Below are 10,430 nucleotides of genomic sequence, written 5' to 3'. Positions count from 1 at the left end.
GACCTGATTTTCATTTTGTATAAATTTATTTCGTATATCTACTGTTTGACTGACATAATTATTTTTCGTCTAACATTACTTCGGTTCTGGTGCTTCGAACGATGACATTTGTTTCAAATTTGTGATTGGTTAAACTAAATTAGCTAATAATAAGCGAGAATCAAAAGATCCTCTCGATACTAAAGCCATCTAGCGATATTTCGGTTCTCAAGAAATTCTAATTTAAAAAAGTATTTGTAATTACAAGCATCGTTTGTTTTATCTGTGTCTGGCTTATGCAAATGTCAAAGTGACAGATAAATATAAACAAAGGGATAAGAAGTGCACAATTTATGAGGTCAACCCAAATCTTCCACACTATCAAGCAAACAGTAAATTAAATTACTTTTTGGGTTTTACTTTTTATTAAGAAAAATATAAGATATTTACTATTTTTCATAGGATTTCATAAGATGGTACAAACCCACTCTAGCAAATCTTAAAATATCTCGAAGAAAAAAAAACTATAGTATTTCCAATTTCGCATCGATGCCAAACTTAAAAAAAAAACGATTTTGATCATTGTACCTACCCAATCTCTTACTGCTGAAATGTTAACAACAACAATTAAATACTGGAAACATTACAAAACGTCACAAATCCAGCTCAAGCTGAATACCAAAACGCATCTTTTACAAATAGAGCTAAGGTACATTTTGCAGTGTGAAATGAATACTGAGAACATGATTCAAACCTTGGTTAGTAGCTAACGCGAACCCACGCTTTTTCGTTCGCAGTTTCAATTCGCCTCTTGTCTTGAACGCATCAGTTGGGTGAAGCCGCGCGTTCTTTTTTCAAACATGGCATTCGATTCGAAATTTGTAACCATTTTTGATTTTGGTTGAGCAGTGTCGTGTGTTTGTAAGCGGCCAGTGTTGGAAGAGGGGTGAGATTTTTTTTTAATTTATTGCAGCATAGGATTTTTTATCGAATTTGGGAGTTTAAGAAAAATAATGCATTTAAATTAAAAAGCTATTCAGCTTTTTAAACTTTAACTATCTGTGTATATTATAACTGCAAATAATTATTTCCTTTAATCGTTGTTCCTTCCATTAGTTCAGTTATGAAATATAGAATCAAAATAATATTTAAATCTAAAAGAAAAGTTAAATTGGAAGCAAATCCATAAAGTCATAAAAAACGTAATCGACAATAAAGTAGGTAAAGAACGAACTAAAAATTCAAAATACCTTTCAAATATTTCAATTAATTAAGAGGCAACAAAACCGAAGTCCTATTAATTAAATAAAAAGCGGCGGAAAAAAATAATTAAACCTCATTATAAAAGCTCGTTAAAAAAGCTATCGGAAGTCTTTGCTACTACCTACATAGGACGTCGTAGTAGCTAAGTAAAAACGAAAATAATTGGTTCAAGACAATAAAATTAAAAATAAATGTAGGCTGAATGGTGTTTTTGGATACATCTAAAGGTCAAAATTTAAATATCTTAATTAAAAAATCAGGAGACCGAAAACTACGAGTATTATATTTTACTTAAATATTCCTCACTTTCATGATTTTTCTTAAATATGAACGTTCAATGTTCTTTTCATTCGCTTAGAAGTTCAGTTTTACCATATAAGGTAAACGTACGAGTGCTTGGCACTGTCCCAATAGTTGGCATCTTAAATCTTATGTCATTAGCAATAGAGGTGACAGAAGGGTGTCGTATATTGGGCATTAGACGTTTACCTTACATAAAGCCTTTATTCCTTTTAATTTTATAAATGCAAGGATTCCTTTAATTCCGATTAGTTTTCCTTGTGTGAGTATGTCTATTTAATTTTACTCTATCCGAAATTTTGATAAAGTAGAACATGACCTAGTTATTATTTAGTATAAAAAGAAAAGCATGAGAATTATTTAGCCTCTGGAATGCTTAGAAGCGGACCCGTGCCAAATTTAAGGATATCTTCTTGTTTTTAAATTATTTAAATCAGCAGAACTTGTGTTTATTATAACCCAACCAAACCAACAAAAAGTTGGAAAACCCCCGACTTTGTCACTTCAAAGTTCAATATCTCAAAAACTGCTGAACCGATTTTGTTGAAACATGTCTAAGAACCATCGCTAGAAAACCTGATTTAAAAAAAAACGCATTCAAATCGGTAAACCCGTTTAAGAGCTACGGTGCCACAGACAGACAGACACACATAGCGGTCAAACTTATAACAGCTCTCTTTTTGCGCCGGGGTTTAAAAACGGGTGAGGTCCTTGCGTACTTCATAAAGTACAAATCAAAAATAACTGCCGAATGTGGAGTACAAAATTTTCAATGAAATGAGAGCTTTAAACTTATTGAAATAATTTCCAAAATCACAAAACTGGGTATTCTTGGCTCAGTCTGTAGAACTATGTAGTACCTATGAACTCGCATACAAGTTTCACTACACTGCGGTATTTGTTTGATCAACTGAATTCATTGTCCCACAATAGTCTGCGATGGAATGCAACTTGTATGCAAGTTTTTGAATGGTCTAAATGGGACTTAGGCCACTACAGTGCTTTCATTCTAGCATGGTGCGGGTGACACTAGATGCACGTTTCGTTTTACTCAAAAAAAGTTGCTGCGGTCTAAATATAATGGAAGTATATATCAGTTGTAGCCTGAATATGACTGACGTAAAATATTTGAACATAAAGAACTATGTATACGAAATAAATTAAAGCCATCAGATTTTTATAATCAACTAATTAAATTCAAAGCAAAATTAAGTGAAGAAACGTAATATGCATGTAACGTAACACCAGAGACTCGTTTAGTGGGACCTAATGGACCTTGAGTTAAGTATATCGGTACTTATTAATTGGTAAGTAACGAATATTGAATATTCTTGCAAACTCCTTACTTAAGTGGCGAATAATATTCCAACCTAGAATTTCACTAATATTCGTACCAATATTTGCGTAATAATATGGATTAATTTAATTTACTTTTATCGACTTAAGTTTCGACACTTTGACTATCTAGGCTTGTGATATAGACAGCTGTCACCCGCACCATGCTACAATGAAAGTACCGTAGCTTACAATTAGTGTCTTAAATAAATAACATTAATTTCATTTGACCTGTTAGGTAAAGTTTACAGTAGGTACAGATAACACCTGCCACTACCTCGACCTTGGACTGACAAATAACTAATATTTATCGAGACTTAATAACAAACTATTGATTGCTTAAATTACCTGGACGTTTCGACCACGTTTTAGTCTGCAACGACAATGATAACATAGTCATCGTCATCATCATACCAGCCTATATACGTCTCACTGCTGAGCACAGGCCTCCTCTCAGAATGAGAGGGAATAAGCCATAGTTCCCACGCTGGCGGATTGGGAAATTCACACAAGCACCATTGAATTACTTCGCATGTTTGCATAGGTTTCCTTACGATGTTCTCCTTCACCGTTAAACTCGTTGTAAAATTTTCAAAAGTAATGTTACACATGAATTTCGAAAACCTTAGAGTGCGCGTCGGGATTTGAACCCACGATTCCCCGCTTGTGAGGCCGTAGGTCAAACTGCTAGGTCACCACTGCCAGAGGTGGTGCACTGGAACCCCGCAGGCGTGGCCTATCCTGCGAAGGGAGCGAGTAACCCGAGGCATAGAATAGGAGATAAAGGTAAGATTCACACATCTTTATCTCATTCCATCGCGACGCCTGTCATGCTTACTCGTATTCATTTCCGTTAAAGACGAGCGTTTGCGACATCACTTTTGTACGGTAGTGAAGCTTCTGTGCTTGTACATTACGTATTCAGTCCAGTCATTTCAGTGTGAAAGAGTAACAAAGCTCACGATTTTTTTAATTCACCGACCTAATATTTTCCAATAGCACTCTGAATTTCGCGAATATGTCTTTTACTTTTTAAACCCCGATGACTCCGCCATTTTCGAAATTTTCCAAAAGTGAATATCTACAAATAAATCATAATAAAGTTATCGAACATACCTACTCACAAAATTTCACGTGAATTAGTTTTTGGTTGGTAGAACAGATAGTCGGTTAGACGAAAGCATTTTTTCCAAAACGCTTCGCTCTCTTGTTCACTTGTTCATTAGTAGGATTAGGAGACTAAAATTTTGGAAAATAGGCTAAGGGGCTGGATTAGTGTTAAGTGACGGTTAAATGTGAATTCGAACAAAACAATAGAGACGGCATGACATTTAACCGTCACTTAACACTAATCATGCATGGTGAAACAGCCCCTAATGCTCTAAAAGTACTAATGACCTAGTACGCCAGTAACATTTTCAGAAAGTATTGGACAAATATTTTCTTTGGTCATCAAAAAAATAAAAAAATAATAGTCAGTTCGTTAAGAGCGTTTGTACCTGCTGAGCTGGAACCTTGCATTTTTGTTAGCTTTTCTCGTTTTCTTCGTTACTTTTATTTTCTTTAAAAACCGTTATTAAACATTAATTCATTTTTAAAGAATATAAAACTCTATCACGAATAATTATTGGAGTAGACACATTAACTTATGTATTAAGTAAGACTCCACATTTTTAATTTTCATTAATTTTTTATGGAATAATCGAGGAAAACTGACAAAAATGCAACGTTACCAGCTCAGCAGGTATAAAAGCTCTTAAAGTTCCATGTGAAGTCACACCGTGTGACATTTTTAAGCACGCCATAACGTCACAGTCCCACTCACGACTTTTGACGCGCTTCTTTGTCATTTTTTATTTTATTGGGAAAAGAAAAATGTTCAATATTTTTTGATAATCGAACTAACGAAGTAAATAGAATAATATAGGTATTTTTACCCTAGAAACTACCCATCCTGTTAATGTTAGACTTTTAAAATCATACACGCGATTCACACGCCTTACCCTTGAATTAAATGCAATCATGAGCGTTGAGTGAACTGAAGCCGGTTCTTACCTGATTTTGACCCGAGTGGTATTGATATAAACTATACTTTAATGGTTAAAATTGCCTGCATTCCTTTTAATTTAACTGGCGTACTCAGAAAAATCAAATCTTTATTGAAGTTCTGGTTACATTACTGTATTGAAAATACAGAGACTCTTGACCAAATTTAGCTTTAAATCCATTTTTCGATTCTACTCGCTTAACTTAAGCTAATTGTTTTCTGCGACTTAAAAAAATATGATTACTATTAATTTAATTTTTAGGGATCCTAGTTGACTACGGAACCCTATAAATATTGATTATAGTTTCGCCATGTCTGTCCGTCTGTCTGTCTGTCTGTCTGTTCGTCCGCGGCTATGCTCAGAGACCGTTAGTACTAGAAAGCTGTAATTTTGCATGAATATACATATCAGTTACGCCGACAAAGTCGTAAAAATATAAAAATAAAATTTTTTAGTGTACCTCCCATAGACGTATAGTGCGGGTTATTTTGTTTTCTCGACTTACCTCATAGTGTGCGGTATCGTTGGATAGGTTGCCATGACTATTTTTCGATTCTGTGATCTTTTTGTGAAATATTGAACTTTAAAGTGCAAATTTTCATTAAAATCGAGCGTCCCCCTCTAAAATCTAAACTGTTGGATGGAAAAGTTTGTAAAAATTCAGAATAGTAGGAAGTAGGTCTGGGGACTGTAACTAGGGTAAAGAGCTTAGGTACTGGGATCAACGCGCGTGACTTTAAACTCAGTTCAAAATAAACAACTTCTTCAATCATTTGGATTTATTTCAGAACTTAAAAATACGTTTACATAGCATAGCACCAGCCGCTTAGGCTATCGGAGCAATCTGCGCTCCGGCATGTAATACCCGCTGTCAATCTAACCTGCCAAGTGGTCAGTTTTACCACCTGCCAGCAGTGTACAGCCTAGTTCCTACATATCCCTCCTTCCTCACAGAGGTGGGGACCTATTCTACGGCCCTACCTAACGGGGACATTACAGACAGAAAAGGGTCTTTGCTAAAGACTAGTCACATCCTTTTCATGAAATTCTAGTCTATGTTATTACAATCATAAATAGTTTATATTATTTCAAAATTTCAATCAAGGATGGGCTTCGCCGCCAAAAAACCCGAAACAAAAGGTACGGCGCCTTTTCAGTAAAAAGCCTAGCTACTAAAGACGCGTGACATTGCCTGTGCAACCCGCACGTCATTCTTGCTTCCATGCCCATCATCCTTCATCAGGTGATGAAGGCCTCAGCACCCCCTAGCGGAGTTGCCGTTCCACAACGACAGCAATAGCCGCTGGGTTTCCATCTTTTTATTATTTCACAGCCATGGATCCAAGTGTGGACCCCTGGGCAAGCTTCATCGGCGATCCCAGTTGGCTGTGTGAACTTCTGTTGCTTGAAAACTATTGAAAGGCACAGAAAATCAAACATTATATACACCATCAATTAACACCACATATTTCTGGGCATATTGAACACATGAAGGTATGAAGTACTCCCACATGCTGAGATAGACTAAAAAACTACTCATTCTTTATATATAGAAATTCACATCATATATGATTACAGTTCACATTGGGAGATGTATGAACAGGCAATCTCATATTCGTGAAGTTGAATATGTAAACAATTATATTAAGTTCACTATGTAAATAAAAGTTATCTGTTTTTTCCAGCGATGTCGTCAGACATCACTTTTGACAAGAGCAGCTGGGAGCTGCCATCAGTTTTCATCAGCCACTGCATGGCTGCTGCAGATTGCCATCTCATTTCTGCATTTAATTAATTGATCTCCCAATATGAAAACACACAAAAAAACATATATTAGTCACATAGTAATATTACAACACGCATTAGTCATATAAATTCATTATATCATTAATTTCCTACCTACTCAAAAAACTTTTAATTCAATTACCTATAATTATAAAATTCAATCGCAAAAAATAAATTTACAATGTTTACATTTGAATGACATTGTCAATCATTGGTCGTGTCAATTTTTTTCTAACCGTCGACACAGAACTTCTCGGGTGAACTTTTAAAAAGTTTTCAGTCAAACCACAAAGTTCATTCGGCTTGAGACAGCCATCACTTTCCGTCCCTTTCACTCCTAAATGAACGTTTTTAAATTTTATGTTTCGTTCATTTAGCGATCCTTGCTGTGGGAAAAACTTTTTATTAACATAAATTAGACAATGACGTGACTTTTATTACCTTTTCTATGGAATCTATCAGGTCCGTTTCCGTTCTCACGTCGTCGCATTGCCACTCTTACATAACAACCAGAAGGTTCCTCTCGCTCCTTCATCAGACCTGCCGAACCCATCTGCAAATTTTCCGACTTTCGTACCCTTTCAGGCTTCGAGCTCAACTCGCCTTTTTCGCCATCAATTTTGTCCATCTTTTTATCGATCCTCGAAGCTTTCCCAATTTGACTTCGACTCCTCCAACCTTCCTTCACTCGAACCTAAAGCAAAACAATTTAAAGCACGGAACCCTAACAATTTTTTTACTGATCGCACTTTACTTTCCACGGTCAAGGAGTTAATTTGCTCGCACTCAACCTCTTTCATGGCAACTTGATTTGCACAAACCTTTTCAGTCAATAATGAAAAGTCTTTCGTGTCACTCAATTTTCGAATAAAATTGACACGGAATTTTTTATTCAAAGTCAAAGTATGACTACTAAAATCAATCATTGCATTATTTGCAGTCAAAAAATCTTGCCCTAGAATGCAAAAATTTGTGCCATCATTAATTACTAACAGTCTAATTCTACAATAATAATTATCTATCAAAATATATGTATTTACAATTCCTATAGGCTGAATCATGGAGCCTCCTGCTACGCGCAAAGGATCACTGAGCTTGTGCTCATATTTTAAGTTTATTTCCTCTGCAAGGGAAACAGATATCAGTGACACATTGGCACCACTATCTACGAGGGCCTTGCAAATCCTGCCATTGAGCTCTATGGGCACAAACGCGTTCAGACTATTTTTCTCCACAGTACAAACGTCGGGAAATTCACTTGAAAAAATCGTATTGATTTGGAAACCATCAGTATTTTCCTTGATACCCTTGACGCTGCTGCGGCACCGGCTGTAGCTGCCGCGGCCTCAAATTATACCTTCCATATGGCGCACGTGATGTTCCCTGCTGGTGTATTTCTTGCGGAAATACCATTGTTGGCGGCGTTTGGGACGTATCATACTCCGAACGCGGCGTGAATCGAAGAGGTGGAGCATCTCCTTGCTCCCACGAGTGTTGATAATCTTTTGTAATATTAATCGGCAGTTCTACTTTATGTGTTTTCATGTGTAATTCTGTATTAAATACATCACACAATTGCAGAATCGTTTTTCTTAGCTCCTCCTTTGACGCGAACAATCTAGACGCTAAATGTAATTGCCATTGCGAATTAATAGACTTAATAAAATGCTTGATAAATCTGCCGTCTTCAGTGATTCCTGCTTTTAAAGCTAATCTTTCTAGTTCATAATAAAATGATAGTAGCGGTTCTTTCGGCTCCTGCTTTCTATAATAAAAAGACTGGGCATAGTCTTCTTGCGACGGGAATTGTTTACTAATCCCTTCTTTATTAAATCATACGACTCCAACGTCGTGAAATTGGCCTTGTACCAGGACAACGCAGGCCCTTCTAAGTAGAGTGCGATCGCTACTCGCTTCTGATCTGCGGACCAATTCTTTATGATCGCAATAGTTTCAAACTGGTGGATAAAATCGTCCACATCCGAATATCCTGCGAATTTTTCCGCCATCTTCTTTCTTCTCCGTAATAAACTTTTATCTGCCCGCAAATTCTATTAAACACAGGGATAGAGGAAAAAATAAAATAACTCACAGTTGCTTCCTCAAAAATCGATACATTTACCAAATTGCTTCACTTTTCATGCGCTTTTTTTGTCATCAAAGCTCGTCTTTTCTTAACAATGTCCATAGACCGCTGGAATCGCTGCGGTACTCCGTCGTCCTCTGAAGCGATAGCTAAAACATAAAAAGTACACCGACCGCGCCTAACTCCACCACTTTGGGGACTGTAACTAGTAAGAGCTTAGGTACTGGGGATCAACGCGCGTGACTTTAAACTCAGTTCAAAATAAACAACTTCTTCAATCATTTGGATTTATTTCAGACTTAAAAATACGTTTACATAGCATAGCACCAGCCGCTTAGGCTATCGGGAGCAATCTGCGCTCCGGCATGTAATACCCGCTGTCAATCTAACCTGCCAAGTGGTCAGTTTTTACCACCTGCCAGCAGTGTACAGCCTAGTTCCTACAGTACATCAGGCAAATATGTGGTCTTACCACCCTAAAGTGATAATCGTTTTGCATGTCACAAAACAATAATGCCAATAGACGTGCCTGTCTACTTGAAAGTTCGACTTTAGCGACATATTCTTTGGATAGGAACTTGTTTAAAAATTGATAGACCACTTGTTTGGTTGATGGTACCTACATCAAACTTACAAGGAAAAGCACATTGTTTTGTTTTCAATTTCACTGTTTCAACAAATAATTTTAGTCATCTCGGCATGCTGATGTTTTTAAAAAAAAACACTAAGTGAAGTGCGACTTCGGACTCACGCACCGAGAGTTCTCTACAAAGGCTATACCCGTGTAAGGGAACAAAAATATCGTCACACTGCTTTGAAAAAAATCTCGTATCTAAATCATTATGTCAACAAAATTGAACCTTGATATAATGTTTCATAAAGTTTACTCAGAAAAAATTGATCTATTTTGAGGTACGAGTTTTTTTTAAAGTAGTGGCGATATGCCTCTGACGTTATTAGCCAATGACATTATTAGTTTTATCTCATAATTACTGTCAGTTTCCTTGCAATGTCACTTTGAAAGTTTTTTTATTTTTCTAAATATCTTGAAAACTACTGGTCCGTTTCTTTTGTGATTAACGTATGTTGTTAATGACGAAGTTCTCTTAATAAATTCGCAAAACACAAGACGTCTCTAGGTCAGCATTTACTTGGTCATTTTTGATGTCAAATATTTCAAACTTTTTTTGACACTTGTGAGTCAGCGACACCCACCATTTTTTTTACACTGATGTGACATCTCTTTCCTAAAATATATTGGTCTGAATACGCCATACTAATCGGTAATAGTATACATAATCAACGGCCATTATGAAGTAAATCCTGCGCAATGCACAAAAATATGGAGTTTCTGAATGTTGGCAATACCTACTTGTTGTGTGCGACAAATAGTAAGTATTATAAATATATATTTTTTGTAAATCTATATTGTTTGGCTGGGACCATTTAACTAAGAACACGCAACAAGTTCGCCGCCACCGCGGAACGCTTTAACTAAGAACACGCAAACGAGTTCGCCGCCACCGCGGGACGCTTTAACTAAGACACGCAACGAGTTCCGCGCCACCGCGGAACGCTTTAACTAAGAACACGCAACGAGTTCGCCGCCACCGCGGAACGCTTAACTAAGAACA

The 10,430-nt window shown here is 36.6% G+C and overlaps 1 protein-coding gene across 1 annotated transcript in view; it reads left to right on the top strand.

Annotated features, from left to right (window-relative positions):
• Nucleotides 1-879: 879 nt before the first annotated feature.
• Nucleotides 880-10,430, top strand: part of LOC141438611 (growth/differentiation factor 8-like) — a gene marked incomplete at its 5' end in the record, with an annotated part of 45,316 nt that continues 35,765 nt past the window's right edge. The window contains one exon of the mRNA XM_074102478.1: nt 880-925. Within this exon, the coding sequence (XP_073958579.1) occupies nt 880-925 (46 nt within the window). The remainder of the gene's footprint in view (nt 926-10,430) is intronic.

Source organism: Choristoneura fumiferana, chromosome 19 (genome assembly GCF_025370935.1).
Source record: "Choristoneura fumiferana chromosome 19, NRCan_CFum_1, whole genome shotgun sequence".
Taxonomy (NCBI): domain Eukaryota; kingdom Metazoa; phylum Arthropoda; class Insecta; order Lepidoptera; family Tortricidae; genus Choristoneura; species Choristoneura fumiferana.
This window is presented reverse-complemented; position numbering and strand designations above follow the sequence as displayed.